This window comes from Crotalus tigris, unplaced genomic scaffold (genome assembly GCF_016545835.1).
Source record: "Crotalus tigris isolate CLP2741 ecotype Arizona unplaced genomic scaffold, ASM1654583v1 scf7180000018306.2785112, whole genome shotgun sequence".
In the NCBI taxonomy this organism is placed as follows: domain Eukaryota; kingdom Metazoa; phylum Chordata; class Lepidosauria; order Squamata; family Viperidae; genus Crotalus; species Crotalus tigris.
In genome coordinates, this window is record NW_024096934.1 from 2,711,009 (window position 1) to 2,735,832 (window position 24,824).

General features: G+C 42.5%; 1 protein-coding gene across 1 annotated transcript; it reads left to right on the forward strand.

Moving 5' to 3' along the window:
- The first annotated feature begins 2,612 nt into the window (after window positions 1–2,612).
- SLC39A2 (solute carrier family 39 member 2) lies at window positions 2,613–24,078 on the forward strand. The gene is made up of 4 exons (XM_039350150.1): window positions 2,613–4,927; window positions 13,709–13,839; window positions 14,870–14,926; window positions 22,663–24,078. The coding sequence occupies exons 1-4, from the start codon at window positions 4,813–4,815 to the stop codon at window positions 23,257–23,259; spliced, it is 900 nt and encodes a 299-aa protein (XP_039206084.1). The 5' UTR covers window positions 2,613–4,812; the 3' UTR covers window positions 23,260–24,078.
- The last annotated feature ends 746 nt before the right edge of the window (window positions 24,079–24,824 follow it).

Sequence of the window (24,824 nt, forward strand, 5' to 3'; positions counted from 1 at the left end):
ATGGCGTACTGTAGGGCAAAAAAAAAGAGAAACTGGGCTAAAAATATATTTAAAACTAATTGACATGGGTTAAATGAAGCTAATATTAGCCTCTCTTTCTTTTGCATCCTTTTGGTCACAGCTATTAATATTTGATAGCAGTTAAAGGACTTTTGGGGGGGGGGGATTATTTAATTGGAATCTGCCCTCCCGCAGTCAATTCTGAGATTTTACCAGAGTCCTGAGTTAGAATGGCGCATAACAGCCATCAAACAGAAAAGAAAGCATCCACTGTGCACATGTCCAGTAGTATCTTGACCCCAATTAATTATCCATTAAAAGTCTGCTAATATGTTGCTGACTTTGATAAATACCAAAACTTATCAGCTGTTACGTTGGGGTGTTATACGTTAGCCTGAAACTTGGCCACTGGACTAGAGCTGTGTGGTTGTTGATCAGACAAAAGGTAAAGTACATACCATTTAATTGCTTTGCCCAGTGTGATCTTTAAAATGGGTGTGATAAAGTTAGAGCAGATATCTCTGAGGGGGCTAGTGAGGAAAAAAAAACAACCCTGACTTTTCAGTCTCCTGGGTGAGAGGACAGTTACATTAAAAGACAATGTTGTAGCCCTGAAGGCAAGGTATTCAGCGGGGTCCTAAAAGACCTGCATGTGTCAATGGTCAGTAGGGCTTGGGGAAGCAGCCCTGACCTAGGTTTGAAGAAGGAATGATTTGATACGAGAGCAGCCTGATAGGAGATTAATTTTTATTTTAAAAAGCCCCAAATTATATGGTGAGAAACATCTACTGATGATAGGGCTTTTTCTGGGAGAAAGGGGAAGAACCCAGCTAATTTTCAATTAGATTCCTATAAGGGTGAAAGTTTTTATTTTTTTTTCCCACCCATAACACCTCAGAACAGCCAACTCATTAATACCTTTTTGAGAGAAAGAGCAGAAAAGAGAAAAGGACAACATACCACTCTCCCGCTGGCCCATCAGTGAACTGACACAGAATTTGGTTGAACCAGAACAAAATTACTCAAAGCAAAGCAAAGTCATCTTTCTAGAATGTCAGCATACTGGCATGACATGACTGAAAAATGATGCTAGATGAGTCTTTTCCCAACTTCAGCAACTTGAAGATGTGTGGACTTCAGTTCCCAGAATTCCCCAGCCAGCATGCTGGGTTTCTAGGAGTTAAAATCTGTGTATCTGTTGAAACACTACTAACCTACGCCTTGTGCTTGGGGGTGTGTTTTGCAGTCCATTTTGGAAAGTGTCTTCTGTCTTTTGTTGGCAAACATTTATCTGGAAGATACACTTCTGTTTTTCTGTAGATGAATTATGAAGGTGTTTGCATTGCAATAACAATTTCGTAAAACAGCTTTAAAAAACACTCTTTTTTTTTATGCAACCAATTCAAAGTTGTTGGGTTTTTTTTTTACTGTCTGTGTGCAAATACTACGTTCCAAAGGCCACACTTGCTACCTGAAGAACTGTGGAGCAAAGTAGGGGTAATTTTTAATAGTAAACTCTATCGCAAAAGTTCTATACCCTTTATGTTTATTCTGACGTATGCCCAGAAGGCTATATATTATTTAATAAATGAGGGCATACAGGTTGTTGCTGTTGTTATCTTAAAAGAGGCAGCCTTGGTATGAGTCCTGATGCTGATGGATTTTATGCTGGTGGAGCAGGTTGGTTTTACCTTGAATTAAGAGGGAAGGGTCAAGCTTGAAGCTGTAATCCTGACATAGTTCTGCATTAACATAGTAATAGAGTTCTGTTTGCGACCCATAAAACCAAAAGATTGGTTGTAACCAGGTAGTCCTCAACTTACCACAATTGAGCCCAACATTTATGTTGCTAAGTGTTCTGTCCCAGCCTACATGAGTCTTTGTTATGCTCACAAGGAGAAACCCTTCTTCCAACAAGCAGGCAGAAACCACAAGAAAAAACCAACCCCTTTTTATTCTCACAGACCTGAGTCAATGTCCAAGGCAAACAAACACAGTCCACAGAAACTTGATCCTCAACACGAACAGTTGCCTTTGGCAACGAGCACCTCCCACACCTTCCCTTTTATAATTCAGCCAAGGCTTTTCCTTTGCCTTTGGAGCCACCCCATTGCATTCTTCTGTTCTACTCGCTTCTCTTGCCTGCATCTTCGTGCATCCTGGATGTTTCCCAACTGTTCTTCATTACTGTTCAACTCAGACTCCCAGCACAGCTGTGTCTCAGCCTGAGCGTGAGTAGAGGGGCCGGGCTCCTCGTCCAATTGTAAGTCTTGGAGCTCCTCAGAGCCTTCCTCTGACTCTAATGTCACTCCAGGCCCCTCCTCCTCATTTGATTCCTCAGACTCAGTTGCCGGATCCACAAGCTGGCGAGGAATCACAACACTTAAGTGAGAAATTTGTTAGCAGAGTTTTGCCCCATTTCACGATTTTTCTGGTCACATTTGTTAACTGAATCACTGCAGTTGTTAAGTTAGTAACCCGGTTATTAAGTGACTCTGGTTTCCCCACTGACTTTGCTTGTCAGAAGGTCACAGTGGGTGATGATCACATGACCCTGGGACAGTGCAACCATCATAAATGTGAGTCAGTTGTCAAACATCCAAATATAAATCGCCTGACCATCAGGATGCTGCAATGGTCATAAGTGGGGGAAAATGGTCCTAAGTCACTTTTTTGAGTGCCATTGTAACTTTGACCGGTCACTAAACAAACTTACGTCGAAGACTACCTGTATCCAGCTCGACAAACTAGTCTTCAGCAGCACACCTGCATGGTCAGATTCAGTAAAAAAAAAAAAAGCTATTCAGATCTGGATTGATTGATTGATTGATTTAACATTGAGCCTCTAATACAGTTTTGGGCCAATCTGGTTCACTTGTAGAATTTGCTGCTGGTATCTTATCCATCACCAACTGATTATTTAGATTCTTCTGAATTTTTTTGGGGGGGGGATCATGAAAGGTGGCTATTGTTTGTATACATTTGCGTGAATGGTGGATTGTTGATTCGGGCTGGAAATTCCAATTTTTTTTTTAATCTGTCTATTGGGGCTGCAATGGATCTTCACTGGCAGAATGCAATTATTCAGCTTCAGCAAGCATACTAATTATTGCGTTGGCTGCATGCATGTTGCACCAATCTTGCTTATGCAATATTTCCGGAGGAGAGGTGCAACTTGCTCATTCACATACATAATGTATTTAGAAAAGGGGTACACAGGGCCTGCCAGGAACTGCTGCATTCCAAGTCCCATCTGTTGTGATTCCTCACCCGGCAGCTGTAGCCTAAAACCACATGGCCAGTGATCAAAGATGAAGAGTGTTGTTATCCCTTACCTATTTTATAAGAGTTGGCTATGATTACCTATTTTGTTATCCCTTACCTATTTTGTAGGAGTTGGCTATGATTCAGCAGATTTGAAGTATCTTTCAAAGCTTCAATTGACAATACAATTGCTAACTTGAAAAAAATAAATAACCTATTTTGCAAAGGTGGGTAGTATAACCTTCAGGGCTATATGCAATTTTTGTGCTTCTCGTCTCCACCTACCCCATGTATAGAATAATTCATACATGGAACAGTTAGCATATCTAATTATTGCCATTCTCATGGTAGCCTTTGCTGCCTTCTGCAAAAATATTAAGGCCAGTCCCAGCCACTCAAATTTTACCCTTCCTGTCATGGTTTCAGTCTTATGTTGAATAATTCCACAAAGTATTCTAGTTAGCAATATAAGTACGTGCGCTGGATATATGCCAAGCTTAGTCATGGGTTGCTCTGTGCTACTTTGCTGAATGCTTCGTAGGGTTCAGATTTTTCACTACGCAATCATATATTACAAACTATATCAAGTTCACATAACATACTGAACCAAGCATAGCTTAGTATCCCTAATCTGTTACATTATCTTAAGAACTGTTGGGACTTGTACTTGGTATAGTTTGATCTGTTGATTTTTGCCCATTTTTTTTTCCAGGAATGTAGACTGTTTATAATCTTTTGTGAGAACTACTTTGAAATTGGATGCATTGCATAGTAAATGACATGACTCATGCATTTATAGATCCTGATCCAGTTGGAGATCAGTTCAATTTTTTTTTTTGTTAAGTCAACAAACTCCAATTTTAATTATTTTTTTATTGAAAAATTGAAGTGGAGCCTTTTGTCTACTGCTACTGTGGCCCAGTGACCTTAGGTTTATGAGGAAAGGTTCCCTGACGGGCTGTTTCCTATAAGTGAATCGTGGTGTATTAATGTTTAATAGAGCAATTGGAATGGGCTGGGACATCCAAATTGGTGGGAGGTTCCCTTGTGGAGTATCAGGGTGATTATTCACAGAAATCCAGAGAAGTGTTAAGAATTGGAGGAAGATGGAATGGAAGCAAGCAGAGGGGAGAAGGACCTGGTGAGAAGGAGTCAGAAAAAGGAAGAAAGATGGAATAGAAGCAACAAGGCTTCCAGAAAACTAGGACAGTGAGAGAACAGGAAGAAATTTGGAGAATGGTAGTCATTTTGTAGTGGAGCTAAAAAGAGACTAAAGGTAAAAAAGAAACCAATACACTTTAAAATTTGTTGTGAGTGGAGGTGGACTTCATGAGTGCACAAGTCTGGATGTCTTTCCTTGGTCTTTGGTCTACTAAAGCAAGAAGGTCTGGAGAGTGAGAAGGACCCATTGGATTTTCTTCACTCAAAACTAATTGGTCTGAGAAGCTTTAGGAGCAGATTGGCCTGAGAAGAACCAAAAGCAACAGGAGGTGGTCCTTACCTGTTCTTCATCTGGTGTCTTTTGCCCTAATCCTTCCGGTTGCAAAGATGGATGAGTTGCTGGCTGTGAAAATTGGCTGCCTGGTAGGAGTGCTGCTTATCACTCTTATTTGCGGCCTCATCCCAGCCCAGATCAAGTGGTTCCATATCAACATGGCCAGAGGTGAGAAATTTGCAGTCATCATGATTTCCAGTTAGGTGGGACTAATATAATAGAAAAGGTAGAGACAGCACCATAAAGAAATTGGAATTCATTTTTTGTCTCGTAATTTGTTATGAATCAATTTGTGTCGTTATAAACAGGCCCTAATTTACCGTAGCAAGTTTTTTTTCCCTCTTGGTGAATCAGTATCCTTATTTTGACTGGGTGCTTAGGATAAACATTGGCATATAGGGCGCCTTATAAATGATAGGATTATAGGATATTACCTTTCAGACGGGAGAACAACCTGAAGTTCTATGACTTAATAAGCTTTTCTACAGCCTTTAATTTAGTCTCAATTACCTTTATGTGAAGATAAGTTATTAAAAACTTCCAACGAGTCATATTAAGTATAATTAATTTTAATAAGTTAAGGCACTGTTTCTCAGCTTTAAGATGTGTGGATGTCAACTCCCAGAATTCCCCAGCCATGATGTATTAGCTGGGGAATTCTAGGAGCTGGAAGTCCATACGTCATTGTATTAGATGTGCCATACTGAAGATACAGAGTAGATATAAACCCAGATTGTGTTCAGAAATGTCTTTATGGGTCTCAGCACAAGAAGCATTTTATAGAAAAAAAATCAGCAGTGAACCTATTGAAAATTGTGAGAACAAGAGAATGGAGAATATAAGATGAAATCAAAAATCAATTGACTACAGATTTGTTTGCTTGTTTATATTTGTATGGCTGTCTACTCACTCTCAGTAACTCTGGGTTGCTTACAAAAATAAAAACCCAATATACAAACAATAAAACACCTCTCCTGGTGACAACAACCAAACAAGCCACTTAATGGGCTCCATCCTTTTCTGGGTTCTTGTTGGGAAAACCAGATCTTCTGAGTCTTGCAAAAGACTGTTACAGTGGGGGCCAATCTAATCTCTGCAGTGATGATGTTCCAAATGGAGCCACCACAGAAAAGGCCCTGCAACATTCCATGCCTCCCCACTCAGTTTTCAATGTATTTCATATGTACAGTTAAGAGAAAGATTTGAAACATATAATACGATATTTGGAAATTGAACAGCACAAGGCAGGATTTGAAACCGTACAAATTTTATACATGTACAAATGATGAACATGTAATTTCTAAAATGTGTATTTTATTTTATTTTTTTTTGAAACTTGGAATGGGAGAACAAGTGAAAAACCTATGATTAAAAAATAGGCTAAGAACTTGGGAAATAATATTCTGATGGAACAATGATAAAATATGTGGCTGAAAGGACTGAAATTAACATTATATTGAAATTTAAAAGAGAACTTTTATAAAATGGTATACCATTGGTGTACGACTCCATAAAAATTATCTAGAGTGTATAAAAGTGCTTCTAACCTATGTTGAAAATGTGGAATAAATGAAGGATTGTTGAGTTTTACCTGTGGACTTGCAAAAAACCCAGAAAATTTTGAGTTTAAATGCATACAGGGGATACAAAGAATTTTAAAGCTTTATATTCATTTGAAGTGAACTTTTCATGTTGGGACTAATGGATAGACAATTAGAAAAGAATTCCAGAAGATTTTTTTTTATATATGATAACTGCTGCGAGATTATTATAAGGACAAAAATGGAAAGACACTTGAAAAACCCACAATGGAGAAATGGCTGCTGAAGGTGACAGAATTAGCAGAGATGACAAAATTGACTTGCTCGATTAGAGAAAGGACAATAATTACATTTATTGGTCACTGGAAATCAAATAGGGAATTTTTGTTGAAAAAAAATAAACTTGCGATGTATGGATTCTAGTCATCAGACTAGAAAAAAATGTATTCTTCATACCTTTTAAAAATCTTTAATAAAAATTATATATAAAATTGCAATTAATTTTAATCCTGTTGAAATGTACATTAAACCCTTTTTCATTTTTTTTTCTCCTGGCCCTTCCCTTTTCTTTGCCTTATTCCTGCCTACTCTTTGGAATAGGCGACGTAGCGTTACTACATTGTTTTTCTTAACAGTTAAGTATCTCTCTATGTTAGAAAGAAATTCTTTATCAGCTTTAGTTTGGCATAGAAACAAACAACAAAAGAAGAGGATGGAAATGGAAGAAGGCATAGATAGATTAATATGTATGAGTTAAAATAACTAGAAGTTTCAGGTTTGCACAATCTCAAGCGTAAAAACTTGGATGAAGAACAATTGCATGTAAATGCAATCACAATCAACACTCAAACATTATACAAAGTGTAACCTTGCTTAACCCTGTGGAAATCCAAATTTGCTGATCCAAATCCAGTACAGGTAATCCTCAACTTATGACAAAATTGAGCCCAAAGTTTCTGTTGCTAAGCAAGTGAGTTTTGCTCCATTTAACACAATTGTTAAATGAATCACCGCAGTTGTTAAGTTTGTAACATAGTTGTTAAGAGAAGTGGGCTTCCCCATTGATTTTGCTTGCCAGAAAGTTGCAAAAGGTGACCACATAAAACGGCAATCGTCACAAATACATGCTGGTTGCCGAGTGTTTGGATTTTGATCATGTGACCATGGTGCAATGGTCATAAGTGTGAAAAATGGTCATAAGTCATATTTTTTCAGTGCTGTTCTACCTCTGAACGGTCGCTAAATGTATGGTTGTAAGTCAAGAACTACCTGTAAAGTGTGAACAGAATATTGATTAGATTTGAAATAAAAAGCTTAGAGCATTTCCTCTTCATTTGGTGTTGAAGTTGAGATGATAGGCCTATTTACTTCCTCATGCAAATACTATCCCTACTTTTATAGCCATCAATTTTCCAAGCCAGGCAGCCGGGAATCTTTTATTTCTCTTTTCAGAATAATAAAAAAAAAGTAGCAAAATCTCATTAAGCAAGAATAGCAAACATTCTGATTTCCTTACCTTTGTCCTCCTGATAAAAAAACTTGTTTATACGTACGTGTATGTGGCCTGAATTGAAGGAGTCTTTATAGGGTGTTCAAAGCATTTTTTTTAGTTCTAGAAGAACAAAGAGTGGAGAAAATAATTAAAGACACATCTTCCAGATGTAAAATTAGAGGAAAAAAGATCTCAGTCTTGAACAGTCTTGCAAAAAAATAGTGCATCATCATCATCATCAAGCATCCTTGCTCTCATATCATGTAAAACAATTAGATTTACTGGGTTAAGTCCTTGATGAAATCTTCCTTCTACTTCATTCAAGGTTGGTGGAACAGGGCAGGTACTATGTCTCAAGTCTTCCTACAATTATCTCTTAGTGTGGCCTTACCAAGGCATTGTAAAGTGGTATTAATACTTCATGTGATCTTGATTCTATCCCTCTGTTAATGCAGCCCAGCACTGTGTTGGCTTTTTTGGCAGCTGCAGCACACTGCTGGCTCATATTTAAATGATTGTCCACTAGGACTCCAAGATCCCTCTCACTATTACTACTATTGAGCAAGGTACCCCCTATACTATGCCTGTACATTTGGTTTTTCTTGCCTAAATGTAGAACCTTACTTTTTTCACCACTGAATTTAATTTTGTTAGATAACGCCCAGTATTCAAATCTGTCCAGGTCCTCCTTTATCTTAAGCCTGTCTTCTGGAGTGTTGGTTATTCCTGCCAGCTTAGTGTCATCCCATTGTGATTAGTATAATTTTACGCTTAATATATTTATAGCCCTTTGCTTGCAGTGGGAATGTCTGTGGAGTGAGAACAAGGTTCATTTTGAGCAATGCCTTTTCAGCTTAATCCTGGGCATGTTCTTTAGTCAGTAGTCTAATTCTATATTCAAGGCTTCCTCTTCCTTTTCCTCTTCCTCTCCTCACCTCTCCCCTTCCCTCCCCTCTCGTCTCGTCTCCTCTCCATTCCATCTTCAAGGACTACTTATTCTACAGTGTTTAAATATGTTAGATTCAGGCTTAATATAAAAGTGTGCTTTCTTACAACTAACAGGAAATTCTTTAAGAAAGATCACTAGAGCAGAGACAACGAGCAATTGAAGATCCCTACACACACACATACACAAATACACAAAAAAAAAAATCTATGCAGTAGCTTTCACAGTATCTTACTACTTTATCAGAATGATGACGGTGGTGTCAGAACATAAGCTTCATTCCTTTGGGACATGCATGTGACGTCGTGACACATGTAGAAAACCACAGTGTAGCTTGTACCATCCTCATGCTCTTTCCCACTTCCAACAGATGCTGATCTTAATATGTGTATTATGTCAGATGCATATTGTATATAATAAAGCTATATACCAAACTTTGAAAGTAGCAACCTACAGCTATATTAAATCTTTGTCTTTGTTCTTTTTTCCCCATCAATTTCTCCCTAAGGGCTATTTGCCAATATCATTGAAACCAGAATGGTATTAAAAGATTTTTTCTGGTCTTTTTTTCAGTAGTTAGAGCAGTGGTGGCGAACCTATGGTACGTATGCCAGAGGCGGCATGCAGAGCCCTCTCTGTGGGCATGCGCCATCGCCCCAGCACACGTGGTCTCTAAAAGTTCGCCATCATTGGTCTCAGACCAGCCAGCCTGGAGCCGCCATTGGGAAGCCCACCATCCCACCCGCCAGAGACCCCCTGGATCTCCCCTACCCTGCCTGGCTCCCACAGATGTCCCTCCCCATAAGCAACATCAAGGTGGCCACACCCACCCCGGCCGTGCCCACCCAATCTGCCATGACTACTGCAGCCACATCCATCCAGTGGCCACGCCCACCCAATCTGCCAAGCCCACTGTAGCTGCATCCACGGAGTGGGCCACACCCACCCGGCAATACATAAGTGGGTTTTGGGTTGCAGTTTGGGCACTCAGTCTCTAAAAGATTTACCATCACTGAGTTAGAGCAATAGCAATAGCAGTTAGACCAGTGGTTCTCAACCTTTCTAATGCCGCGACCCCTTAATACAGTTCCTCATGTTGTGACCCCCAACCATAAAATTATTTTTGTTGCTATTTCATAACTGTAATTTTGCTACTGTTATGAATCGTAATGTAAATATCTGATATGCAGGGTGTATTTTCATTGTTAGCAATTGAATATAATTAAAGCATAATGATTAATCACAAAAACAATATAGCAATGCTTGATGGAGACGCTTATTCTTCCTTGCTCAAAAATGTTGGGAGGGAAGGAAGGGGAAGGAAGGAAGGAAGATTGAAGGGGAAAGGAAGGAGATGGAGAAGGAAGGAGATTGAAGGAGGGAGGCGCTGCCAAGGACACACAAGCAGCTCCTTGTGGGAGGGGAGGAGGCTCTGGCAGAGAGCCTGGTGGACAGCCAAGCTTAGTGACTGTTCAAAGTTACAACGGCACTGAAAAAGTGACTTATGACCATTTTTCACACTTATGACTGTTGCAGCATCCCCAGGGTCATGTGATTTACATTTCGATGCTTGGCAACTGATTCATATTTATGGTCACATTGTTCCAGGGTCACGTGATCCCCTTTTGCAACCTTCTGACAAGCAACGTTAATGGGGGAAACCAGATTCACTTAACAACCATGTTACTAATTTAATCTCTCTTTCCCTCTTTCTTTCTCTCTCCCTCTCTCTCTGTCTCCCTCTTTCTCTTCTGTCTCCCACTTTCTCTCTCTCTTCCTCTCTCCCCCTATTTCTTTCTCCCTCTCCCTTTCTTTCTCCCTCTCTCCCTTTCTTTCTCTCTCCCTCTTTCTCCCTCCCTCTTCCTTTCTTTCTCTCCCTATTTCTCTCCCTTTCTCCCTTTTTCTCTCTCTCCCTCTCTCCCTCTCTCCCCCCTCTATTTCTCTCCCTCCCTCCCTTTCTTTCTCTCTCCCTTTCTCCCGCTGTCTTCCTTTCCTTCTCTCTCCCTTTTTCCCTCTTTCTCCTCTCTCTCCCTGTCACTCTCTCTTTCTCTCCCTCTCTCTATTTCTCTCTCCCTCTCTTCTGCTTAAAGATCCTTAAAATCCTTAAAAGTTATGCTTGGGTGGAAGACTTTTTCTTTTATAGATGGGGTTTGCAGACAACTACTCCAAAAAAAAAAAAAAAGGAAAAAAGGTGTGAATAGGTATTCAGTAGCTAGCTTGAAGTTTGAACGACTTCTTTCTCTTGCCACTGGCTTCTAGGAGGAGCAAAAGACATTCAACACTGCAACCAGGTGCCCTGGACTGGCCATCCCACGGCTTCCTGCACCGGCTGATTTAGTTGTCTGCAACCTCCTGTTGACACTTGAGGGGGGGAAAGGGACATCCAAGGAGGGAAGTTATGTTGGACCGTCGACTCTGTGTTGAGCCCTGTGGGCCTGACATTCGCAGGCGGGCAGGAAGCCACCCGCCGAGCCGCCATCTCCCCATTGCCCTCCATGCTGGCTGGCTCCGTCGCCAGACCTCCCAGCTGACAAGCTCACATTCAGGGGGTAGCCAGCTGACGGGCGCAGAAGATCGGTGCCATGGCGGCCTCCCAGCCGCCCACTTCTTCAGCTGGAGCAATTGCCAGGGCTTGCATGGTCGCCGGCGGTGGGGAGCGCGTCAGTGGCCATTGGGGATGCCAGCGGTTCGGTGCCACCGAGGCTTAAGGTGCAGGACATGGAGCAGCAGGGTGCCGTGGGATGCGGCAGGACAGGGGGGAGGGGTTACCTGCATCCTGCTGGCCAAACTCTGGAAGCCTGCCTGAATGAAGAATTTTAGGGGGAGTTTAAAGCGAGACAGGTTCCTAAGAGTATGATGTGTGAGGCATGGGGGGCATCGGTGGTGGGCTGCCCCCCCAGAGCTGGAGCGGCTGGTGCAGCCACCCCCACCCCCATACCCCAGCCTGCAGTCACCCCGCCAGCCCTGCTGCCCACCCCACGCAGCCCCGCCTTGTAGAGCAGGCCCCGCAGCTCCCACAGCACCAGCTGCACACCACACTGATGGTGCAGAACTTGCGGTTGCTGAGCCAGATGCCAATGCAGGGCGGTGGGAGGGCGCAGGCTGTGGGCAGGCCGAGGAGGCGGCAAGCATCATGGGCCAGGCGCTCCAGGGTGACCATGTAGGCACACAGGGTGAGGCAGTGGTGGCAGAGGTTCAGCACCGGCTAGGCCACCAGCTGGCCCAGCCTAAGGAAGGTCAGCCACCCACCCCGCCAGCACCACCTCTGCCACCACCTTTCCCGCTGTGTCAAGCAGGCCCCGCGGCTCCCACAGCAGCAGCCGCAATGCATACCAATGGCGCACGAGGTGAGCACGAGGCAGGCGAGCACATGTTTTCTGTGCTTCAGTACCAGGCTCTCCATGTAGCAGCAGCGAGAGGTGAAAAGTCCCTGCAAACTTGCCTTTGCTGCAGACAACTTGCATGTGCAACGTTTTCGGGCTGGGTCTTTTGGCACGCTTTGCAGTGCAGAGACAGCCATTAATGACCAGGTCTGGACAATTCCCATTGGCTTTCGAAAGCCAATAGAATAGAGTCTATTCAACAGAGTCTATTCTATTGGCTTTCAAAAGCCAACAGAATAAGAGGGAGTAGCACAGCTCATGAAAAAGGGGAAAAAAACAAACAAAAAATGCCGGACTGCGTTTCATAACGATTCTATGAGGCAAAACTCCAGGACTTTGGCAACCCCTGTGAAATGGTCGTTCGACCCCAAAAGGGGTCACGACCCACAGGTTGAGAACCACTGAGTTAGACGTATGTACCACTTCATAGTGCTTTATAGGATTCTCTAAGAAGTTTACAGAATCAGCATATTGCCCCCAACAATCTGGATCCTCATTTTACCAACTATGGAAGGATGGAAGGCTGAGTTAGAATCAAATTGCTGTAGTCTGCAATACTGCCTTCTAACCACTGTACCACCATGGCTCTTATAAATCGTCTAGCAGCCATTAACACAAAGCACATACTTATGTAGCAAGTTTTCATTTGCTCCTCTGAATGGCAGTAACGGAGTTTATCTAGGTTCCAGTTAGTTATTTCCTATTTCAATAAAAGAAACCTTTTTCACAATTCTGAATTTTCATGTTGGACCACCACAAATGTAAATAGTTTCCACTTTTGATAACATCCTCACTGAGGCAGATAGTTCTTGACTGAGAATCATCATTTAGTGACTGTTCAAAGTTGCAACAGCACTGAAAAAAATGTGATTTATGACTGGTCCTCACACTTATGACCATTACAGAATTGTCATAGATGTCTGATTTTGATTTAAGCACTTGGCCACCAGCATATATTTGCAATTTTGCAGCATCTCAAGGTAATGTGATTTGCAACCTTCCCAGTTGGCTTCCAACAAGCAAAGTCAGTGGAAGAAGCCAGATTCGCTTAACGAGAGTATATAATTCACTTAATCACCCTGGCAAAAAAGCTTGTAAAACTGGGTGTGGTGATGTGATGACTCACTCAACAACCACATCACTTAGCAATGGATTGTAGTCCTGATTGTGTTCGTAAATCAAGGATTACCTTTACCAGGGGTAGGCAACCTTGGCTCTTTTATGACTCGTGGACTTCAACTCCCAGAATTCCTGAGCCAGCATGGCTCAGCATGGAAACCTTTCCCTTTCTCCTTAGCATGGTTGGCTCAGGAATTCTGGGAGTTGAAGTCCATGAGTCATAAAAGAGCCAAGGTCGACTATCCCTGACCTATACATTGGACTGAGTACAAACATTGCTGCACTGTCCATGGTGCTGGAAATTAGGGGGGGAATGCTTGATGCATTCAAGTAGATGATCACCAAAACAAATATCAAACAAAACATAACAAACAATATCACCAAACCAAATCACCAAACAAATCACCAAAACAAACCTACCTGGGCAGGTAATCCTTAAATATCTTTCTCTCTTTCATTTATTTTCAGGGAAGCATCGGCGCATCCTCAGTTTTATTGGCTGCTTCGCTGCTGGGGTCTTCCTTGGTGCTTGCATTATGCACATGGTGGCTGATGCTCTGGGAGACATTGACACAGAAATAAGAAAACGACTGCACGTGGTGAGTGCTCTAATGAGAACCTAGATTCCCATTTTTGCCATCATGTGAACTGGATTGTGCTTTCAAATGCCGAAGTTCCATGATTCATCATTTCCTATTAGAAAAAAAAAATAAGTCAATGTAGGACAGGAAAAAATTCTGATATTATGCAAGTTTCTAATTTACCAATTATTGAACTTCACTGATCCCTCTGCAAGTCAATGTAATAATCTCCTTGGCTATTATTTACTCCAGGAGTCTTCAAACTTGGCCCTTTTATGACTTGTGGACTTCAACTCTCAGAATTCCTCAGCCAGGCATGCTGGCTGAGAAATTCTGGGAGTTGAAGTCCACAAGTCATAAAAGGGCCAAGTTTGAAGACCCCTGGTTTACTCTCACAGCAAGAATCTTATGATGTAGACTGATCTGAAAGTGACTGGCCCAAAGAATTGACCCTGGATTTTCCTGTTCAGTGGCCTGTCCAAAATTAAAGGTTCCCATATAGTTGGGGTTTTTTTTTGTTTTTGTTATTGTTGTTGTTGTTATTATTATTATTAACAGCTACACCTTCATACACAAGATCACATGAAATCTTATGACCTCTTGAGGTCTAGAACATGTTATTTTTTTTAATGACAGTGAACTAGCTTGTATGTAGATGAACCTGGATAAGTTGGTCAAATCCCCCTTTGATCACATCACCCTGCTAACTAATTATTGCTAATTATTGCAGCAATTCTGGACCAGAGTTAGCAATAATCTTACCTAGTAAGACCAGTGACTTAAGACTGTCTTTCTTAACACATTTTCTTCTCTCTGCATATGTATGCATGCCTTTAAAAAGTGTAACTATTTAAAAGAATGATGCCTTTTGCAGCTTATTCTTAAGAGTCAGTATGGAACAGTGATGTTGCAAAAAGTTAATTGCTTGGAAAGCCAAATTCAGTACATGGGGATATATCACCTTCAAACTGATATCTTCCTTTCATTTCTGCAGTAGTTTTGATTGAATATAGTTTTGTGTCCAAAACTAATGTTGTGTTGTTTCTAGGAGAGTGCCAGACATAAAGAAAATAGCACCCACACACAAACGGATAATGATTCAGAGGTAAGTATCCCATTGTTTGAGAACTTTGCTTTCCCTTCATTTTGGATGATTTTACTACTGATTGGGAACTGGTAATCTTCCAGATGTTGGATTCCAACTTCCATTGTTCCTAACCATTGGGCATGTTTCCTGAGATGATTGAAGTTGGAGTTTGAAAATCATGTTTGACTCAAGGAATGTATTGCCTCCCTCTGCCAACATCATGACCTTCAAGCTTTGATCATGATGAGGAACCTGTAAACTTCCAATGTTCTTGAATTCTACAGGTTCCTCATCATGATCAGTAGAGGGAAGGTAATACGTTCTTTGAATCGAATGTGATTTGAGTCCATAACTTCAGGGGTGTAGCTGAAAAATATAGAGTAACTTCCCATTGCTCTCTAACTAACCAGGCCTGATCCTGCTTAGCGAATGGAGAGCAGCTAAAATAAGCTAGATGTTGCTACAGAGGTGGGTAGAACAATGTCTCTCAACCTTGCCATCTTTAAGTTGTATGAACTTCAACTCCCAGAATTCCCCAGCCAGCATGATGGCTGGGGAATTCTGGAAGCTGAAGTCCACACATCTTAAAGTTGCCATGGCTAAGAAACACCGGGTTAGAGACAAATAAATTCCTTGACTGTTACCTCTGTGAATCATATTTTATATCATTCTAGTTGAAGTAGAACAAGGTTTTTCAACCAGTGGTATGAGTACCACCTGTGGTACATTGGCACCTGGCAGGTGGTACGCGACCATCCTAGAAAAGTGGTAGCAGGGGAGTGGAATGAGTTGAGCCAGTGGCAGCACCGCACAAGCCTGAGCAAGAGATGGCTGGAGCTGCAGGGCTGTCAGGGCTCAGCAGAAGCGCCAGGATCAGTGCTGCTTTCCAGCTGATCGGCGCTTCTTCGGGGCTGTCAGGGCTCAGTGGAAGCACCAGTAGAAGCTCGGCGCTGATCCTGTACTTCTGCTGAGCCCTGAAGAAGCACCAATCAGCTGGAATGTTGCAGCATCTCCAGGGTCTTGTGATTTACATTCAGATGCTTGGCAACTGATTCATATTTATGATGGTCACAGTATCTCAGGGTCATGTGAAGTGACCAAAACCTGCTGCAACCACCCAGCAGACAGGGGGAATAAAAACCAAACAACCCCCACCCCATCCCCCGCTGCCAATCCTCAACAGAAATGCTCACAACAATGAAAACCTTGGACAGGAGGAAGAGCGCGGCTGGGCGGGCAGGCAGGTGTCTTGCTTGGCTGTGCCTTGGGGGGGCACTTTTTCAGTGCCATTGTAATTTCGAACAGTCACTAAGCAAACTGTTGTGAGTCGAGGACTACCTATACTTCATCACTTTTTTCCTTTTTTTAAAATTTTTGGTCATCAAGTTTTCGACACCTTGCTAGGCAACTGGTGGTACTCGGATGTTGCTATATCCTAAAAGTGGTACAATGGGTGAAAAGGTTGAAAAGCCCTGAAGTAGAATCAGTAACTCCAATGGTTGGCAGAGTGTTCAAATTTGTAACAGAATGGGTGTGGATCATTTGCAAGATTAAATTTTGTATTGGTTCCCCATTTTGCAATATTTTCAATTACTTAATCTCACAAGTTCAGCTTTCACTTGGTTTTAGAGCTTCCAAAGAGCTATATACTTTGAGTTTTGATTAGATTAGACAACTTTAAATTATTTGTTGACTTGTCTTAGAGCATTTCTAATCACTGTTTTTATCTCTCTGGTCCAGCTGGTATGATAACTTATCATGTTGAGTAGAAAAAAAACTCTGTTCTTGATTTTCTGTCCTGTTTGAGACTTAATCTTTTTTTTTAAAAAAAATTGTTGGTTGCCATTTTTCTAGAAGACTTTTTAAAAACCAAGCTTTAAAACAAGGACAAGTAAATTGAAATGCATACATTTTGAACAATTGCTCTTAGGGCAGTGGTTCTCAACCTGTGGGTCGGGACCCCATTTGGGGTCGAACGACCATTTCACAGGGGTCGCCAAACAACGCAGTCTGCCATTTTTTCCCCTTTTCCTTAGCTGTGCTACTCCCTTTTATTCTATTGGCTTTTGAAAGCCAATAGAATGGACTCCTTTGAATAGAGTCTAATTCTATTGGCTTTCAAAAGCCAATAGGAATTGTCCAGGCTGTCTCTGCCCTGCTGAGCCCGCCAAAAGTCCCATTCTGCAAACGGTGCTGCACCAGTTGAGTAGTCCTCGACTTACAACCGGTTGAGTAATCCTCGACTTACGACTGATTGGGGATCACGGCATTAAAAAGGTTGAGAACCACTGTCTTAGGGCAATGTAGTATTTTGGATTTAAATTTGAAAAGTTGTTTCCAAGTATACAGGCATATACAGTATACGCTTCATTTGCCAGCAGTTCATTAAATTAGTGATACTTTCTCAGCATCATGCAGCAGTTATGAAAAAGACATGGCTGCTTTCAAGACACACTGAGGTATACCCCAAAATGCATGCTCAAGAGTCATATCCAAAGCATTGCAAAGCCTTTAAAGCAGAAGTGGCTTTAAAACAACAATCTTGGCTACAGGGATGATTACCCCCAACAATCTGACTCATTATTTTACTGACCTTGGAAGGTTGAAAGTCTGAGCCAATCTTGAGCCTGTCAGTATTGAACTCCAGACTGTGGGCAGAGTTAACCTGCAATATTGCATTCTAACCACTGCACAGTTGATCAGAAGGACATGTTTATTGCTGCTCACCGATTGACAGGAATCTTGCCAAACTAATGCACTCGTGACAGAAACTATTAGATAAGTACTGCAAGCTGTAGGGAGGATTTGCTTTCCACCGCCTCCTTCCCCTTAGCAGTTCCAAGCTAGTCAGTCTTTTCATTCCTCCCAGATTCACATCAGCTCCAGGTTCCATTATGTCATTGGACTTCAATCTCCAAATTCACCACTCAGTAAGAACTTTGTCAGTGGGGGCTGGTTAGGATAGATTAGTAAAAACTGTAAGCTAACGTTTTCACGTGGTATTAGAATGGGGATAAGTGACTTAGGAACCTCTTTATTTATAAGGATTTAGGAAACAATATGTAATCTTTCACAAACTGTGGCTTTTTGACTCAATAGTACCCTGTCCGTAGGCCACGAGGAGGTAACTTGTGGCCTTCCAGGTGTTGCTGCACTACAGTTCCCAGCATTCCTCATCATTGGCATTACTTCCTGCTTCTCTTGCTCGCTTGCATTTGTGTCAGAAGCACCTAAGACATTTCCGAGTTGAAAGAATTAACTGGGGACATCACTGTTCCTTGGGGGAGGCCGGATTGGGGGCTCCTTTCATGTCCTCATTAATATGCCCACCAAAGTGGTACCTATTTATCTATTTGCAATGTTCTCTCTGGAACTGCTAGGTGGGCAGGAGCAGAAGCGAATGACGGAGGGTCACCCACCACACAGCAGCACTCGGGTCTTGAAGGAGGCCTTCCTAATCATCATTCTAACCACATGAGGCACTGTGTACCTTCCATTTCTCTTCTTTATTCTGACAGATAACAGGAGGGAAAGATGCAAACCCGGGGAAGGGAACCCATTTCAATGGCCAGAAATCAGCCAAATTCCTTTGAGGAGAGGCTACCATGGATGGAAGAATGGGAAAAAATGGGAGAGGGGCATGTAAACATGGGTAGGAGCTGAACTTTCCTGATTTTCAGAGGGTTCCCCCCCCCTGAGAGTAGGATAATTTCCTTTTTTAAAAAAATAAATAAATAAACACTATTAATCTGTGGCTGAAGTTAGTAAAAAGTTATTTTTTTTTTAATCACAACTTGCTTGCCCCTGCTTTAATTCATGTTTTTTTCTTCAGAACTTGGTCTCTGGCATCAGGACAATAGGTTACACCTCTGAGAGGCGTCCTACGAGTATATTGATTCATGTCAGTCCAAGACTGGTGAAATCAGATTTGAGATCTAGGAAACTGGGCTACTGCTCAACCTCACCTAGATCCTAGGACAATCGGGATAATAAACGGGTGTTAGAAGAACATGTTGTGTTTTTCCATTCTTGTTCCACAGAGAACAAAAAAGCAAGATTAAAATTTGCTTCACACGGACACATCCTTTAAACTATGATGTTGAGAATTCAGCCTCGCACAAGATTGCATTCTTGGAAATGTTGATATGCTTTTTTTTTTTAGTGCCTTTCTATACTGGGTGGGAGATCTTTGTTTTGTTCCGGGTAGAAATGTTGATAATTTAGAGCAGGGGTGTCAAATTCAATTTCATTGAGGGCCACATCAGCATTGCGGTTGCCCTCTCGGGGGCCGGGTGGGTGTGGCCAGGGTGGGTGCAGCATACTGGGTGGGCATGGATGGAGTGGGTGTGGCCTACTGGGTGGGCATGGCCAGCTCTACATCGTTCACGTCAAGGGTGCCTGTGGGGGCCCGGGCAGGAGTGGGACAAATCTGAGGGTCTCTGGCAGAAGGGGGTGGGACCAGGGCAAGTGCCAAGGCATGGTCCACTGGAGGAGCCTCACTGCCTGCCGAAACCCCTCCCCTGGAGCCCATCAAGCCGGATATGTGAAGTAGGTGAGGGCCATTTGCTGGCCACTTCCAGGCAATGGTGCATTTCTTCATTCCTCACAAAGGGTGACATCTTCCCAGCATGCACCCAGGGGGTGGGGCCAACACGGCAGGGGCTGGTTCCTTGCTGTTTCCAGATGGCCTTGTGGAGCTAACACTGAATGCGTTTCAGCATAGATGGCCACCACAAAATTGTACATTGGCTCCCGGCCGGCCAGGGCCAAGGCAACGGGGGTCGTTCCCTCACTGTTTCCAGGATGGTTTCGTGGGCCACATGAAACCACTTCGTGGGCAGCATCCGGCCCTGGGGCCTTGTGTTTGACATGTCTGATTTAGAGAGTAAGGAATTAGTATACATGAAGGAAGAGTTTCTGTTCAGGAATACTTTACTGCCATCTGCTGGTCCAATCCTAGTATTGCCACCCATCAATTCTCCAGAATCAGTAGTAAAAGCACTTTAAAATGTATTGACTTATTTATTTGTCAAACAAAAATTACAAATTTGAGCAAACACAATGAAAAAACTGTGACAGGGATGGTAGGCACGTTAGTGCATTACACACTAGGGACCTTAGGAACTTCTTAAATATGGGATGAAGTCAACAGAAGTTAAGTTGAAATTAAAACTATGAAAGTTAGTAGCTGCTGCAGATAAGGTTTTCTTAGTTTTGCCTTCACCTTTTGGCAGAGGTTGGCAAGTAGAGGGGAGGAAAAACCCTGAAAAAATGTAACAACAAACATTTTCCTGCTAATCTTGAAAGATTTGAAATCCTTTGTACACCTTAACAACTGTTTTGCCATGCAGGCTGATGGATGACTTTTGAAAGGTAGCATTGGGGTATTTGTCCAGGGTTTTCAATGTAGGAATAAAACTATAGTTGTTCATGAATAAATAAATTTGCTCCAAGGATCATGGATCCTTGGGGCAAATGGAGCATAGTTATGACGCCAGCAAAATCCAGATTCGAGACTCCATTCAACAATGGACATTCATGGGATTCCCTGGATGGATCACATTCATTTTGACCAGCCTAAAATCCAAATTACAGTATTCAGTATACAGTAATTTGGTTGCAGTAGTGACTGACATTTTCTCCATTTGGTCTTCCAGGCCACTGTTGGTCAGAGATATTTATGGATGCTTCTGTTCAGTATTGAGTGGAGTTGCTGTTTCCTTCACAACTGAGTGTAATGTGTTATACAAGTCCTCATTCAGCAGTTTGTGTTCAAAGGGAGCTTGCATCCAGTCAGCCACCTTTGCCTTGGAACTGAGGACTTTCAATATTCAGCCAAACTGTTTAAACATCCAGCTAGTTTTTTTTTCTAACATCCCCATTCTTTATTAGAGTTCTAAAGAACTCAAAAACAGCCATGTTTTTAAGAGAAGGATTGGAGGGGGGGGGACATGATAGCCTCGAGGGACTGTCACAAAGAAGAGGAGATTGACTCCTAACAGTGAGAACAATTAATCAGTGGAACAGCTTGCCTTCAGAAGTTGTGGGTGCTCCATCACTGGAGGTTTTTAAGAAGAAATTGGACAGCCACATGTCTGGTATAGGGTCTCTTGCTTCAACAGGAGGTTGGACTAGAAGATCTCCAAGATCCCTTACAATTTATTTTGTTAGATTCAGTTACGTTAGACTTATTCTCAAGAGCGGAGGTCCCCAACCTTTTGGGCACCAGGGACCGGTTGCATGGAGAGAATTTTTTCCGCAGACCAGAGGGTGCATGGTTTTGTGTGCTGCCTGCATCCTGCGGATGGGGCTTTGCTTGTTTGTGCGGACTGGTTGCTGGCATGACACGGACCGGTACCAGTCCACGGGCCAGGGGTTCGGGACCCCTGCTCTAGGGCAGTGCTTTTCAACCTTTTCACCCATTGTAATCACTTTTAGGATATGGCAACATCCGAGTACCACTAGTCGCCTACCAAGGTGTCAAAAACTTGATGACCCATTAAAAAAAAAAAGGAAAAAAGTGATGAAGTATAGGTAGTCCTCGACTTACAACAGTTCGCTTAATGACTGTTCAAAATTACAATGGCACTGAAAAAATTGCCCCCCAAGCCACAGCCAAGCAAGACACCTGCCTGCCCACCCAGCCGCGCTCTTCCTCCTGTCCGAGGTTTTCATTGTTGTGAGCATTTCTGTTGAGGATTGGCAGCGGGGGTGGGGTGGGGGGTGTTTGGTTTTTATTCCCCCCATCTGCTGGGTGGTTGCAGCAGGTTTTGGTCACTTCACATGACCCTGGGACACTGTGAACATCATAAATATGAATCAGTTGCCAGGCATCTGAATGTAAATCACAAGACCCTGGAGATGCTGCAACATTCCAGCTGATTGGTGTTTCTTCAGGGCTCAGCAGAAGCACCAGAATCAGCGCCGAGCTTCCACTGGTGCTTCCACTGAGCCCTGACAGCCCAGAAGAAGCACCGATCAGCTAGAAAGCGGCACTGATCCTGGCGCTTCCGCTGAGCCCTGACAGCCCTGCAGCTGCAGCCATCTCTCGCTCAGGCTTGTGTGGTGCTGTCACTGGTTCAGCTCATTCCCCTCCCCCGATACCACTTTTCTAGGATGGTCATGTACCACCTGCCAGGTGCCAATGTACCACAAGTGGTACTCATACCACTGGTTGAAAAGCCCTGATCTAGGGCACCAAGGGCCAAGACAATGGGTAGAAGCTTGTCAAAGAGAGCTACAACCTAAAAGTAAGGAGAAATTTTCTGACAGTGAGAGCAATTAATCAACAGAATAGCTTGCTTCCTGCAGTTGTGGGTGCTCCATCACTGGAGGCTGTCAGAAATAGACTGGACAACCATTTGACTTGGATAGTATAAGACTCCAGCCTTGAGCAGGGTGTTGGACTCTAGAAGACCTCCAAGGTCCCTTCCAACTTTACAATTCCATGATTGCTTTAGATAGATCTGAGTTTGTTCCCGTGCCTAACAATTCAGTGACCCAGGTTCAGGCTCATCCTTAGCCAGGCAAACTTCCTGAATGAATTTTTCTTCCTCAGTTCAACCAACTCCAGAAAACATTGTAAGAAACTTAAGGACGTGCTAATTGAGGAAAGGGGAGATTTAACCTGAACTTATAAATTATACAGTGATGTAATTTATGTGTTAATTCATAATGATTCTGTTTCAAATTCATTCTCTCTCTTTCTCTCTCTCTCTTTATCTCCCCACTCTCTTCCCTTTCTCCTTTGGCAGCTGTACCCATACGGAGAGCTCATAATTTCATTGGGCTTCTTCCTGGTGTTTTTTATCGAAAGCATGGTGCTCCACTGTTGCCCCCAAGCTGTTCACTCACATGGCAACAATGAAAATCATGAGGATCACAAGGAGCTCCCACCTTCTCACAGTTCCTTCCGGGCATTTATACTCTTCCTGTCACTGTCCTTTCATTCAGTCTTTGAAGGACTTGCCATTGGTGTGCAAAAAGAGGCCACAGACACCATCCAACTTTGCCTGGCCGTGCTCATCCACAAAGCCATCATGAGTTTCAGCTTGTCTTTGAAGCTGGTGCAGAGTAGCACTAGGCTCCAATGGAGGATGCTCTACCTGGTGGTCTTTGCTCTGATGTCTCCTATCGGTATCAGCGTGGGCATCGGCGTCTCTCTTTTCAATGGGGATGGTAGCGGTCTGGCTCAAGCAGTCCTTGAAGGGGTGTCAGCAGGAACTTTTCTCTATATCACATTCCTGGAAATTCTTCCTTACGAGCTGAGTTCACATGAAAGCCCTCTCATCAAGTTCCTTTTTATCAGCCTAGGCTTCTCTATAATGGCTGTCATTGCCATTTGGGCATGAAACATTGCTCATGCTAAGGAACCTGGGAAACCTGCCTTCCAGGCTACCCATCAGCCATTGTCGATACACGGACCTGTTCATTTTTGTCTTCTCTGGCACTTTGTGTTGTGGACACTTAATGCCGCTTATGCCACCATACTTGCCTTGAGTGCTACGACAAAAATGTAGTAAGAAGAGAAACCTATAACAATCCTCCAAGGAAGTACAAGAGAAAACTCAGAGATCTAGATAAAAATAGTTGACCATGACAAATGAAGACCTCAGATGGACTCATTTTCACTTCCTGAGCTACTGGAAGGCTGTAATTCAATCTTCTCAGTCACTTGTCTTCCATAAAACTGAAGACTGTAGAGTAAAACAAAACATTAACAAGAACAAAAAAACCAAAATGGAAGAAGCAGAGCTTTCTGCAGTGGAGGTAAATGATGAAAACAGTGTTGTATTGTCTCAACACAAGTGCCACCTGTATCTACATGTGTCATGCTGCTGGATGGATGCACGAAAGGGGCATAGCTACTACTATCATAATTCTGTGAAACATCTTGAAAACATCTCTGAGAAGAAGGCAATAACTACTATCTTATTATTGCTAAGTCCATGACTTTGCTGGAAGAATATTTAAGGGTTGGGAATGGGATGTAAACAAAAAATTGAATGGCCCCTTCCTTTTTTAGGAAGTCAAATAAAGAGAAGACAGGCCATTATACCTGGAATGAGAAAAGGAAAGGTAAAGGAAATGTTAATTCGATATACTTTAAAAAATAACACAAAAAACATTTTCTGGTAAACATTGCTTCTGTAATTAAACATAAGGACATAGTTGTGTTGATGTCCCTCTTATTATATACCTTACTCACACATCCATTTAAGATACTATCCTACTAGGAAAAGAACTCATGCAATTGACAACAACTATACATCAAACACCATTGTATAAATTCTATCATATTAGCTGGTCATCATTATAAAGAACATTTATCCTTCCCAAACCTTGGAAGAAATAATGATTGTTCTGTCCAATAAACCCTAGTTTGCCATATGAACCCCTATGCTTCCACTCCTTTGCTTTTTTTAGTTGGCCTTGTACTACTCAGTCAGCACCCAAGTAAGCACCCTATAACTCATCATGTCCATTATCTACAGCACAATGGTTTTAGTAAGTGATGATGGTTTGATTATAAGGATCAGTCTCAATAAAGCAGGTGATGATAATCTGATAGCAAAAGTCCTTTACAATTTAGATCAGCGGTTCTCAACCTGTGGGTCGGGACCCCATTTGGGGTCGAACGACCATTTCATGGGGGTCGCCAAACAACGCAGTCCGCCATTTTTTCCCCCTTTTCCTTAGCTGTGCTACTCCCTTTTATTCTATTGGCTTTTGAAAGCCAATAATAGACTCTCTTGAATAGAGTCTAATTCTATTGGCTTTCAAAAGCCAATAGGAATTGTCCAGGCTGTCTCTGCCCTGCTGAGCCCGCCAAAAGTCTCATTCTGCAAAAGGTGCTGCAAGTTGTCTGCAGCGAAGGCGAGCTGTCTGGAAATTTCCACCCTCCCAGCTGAGCAAC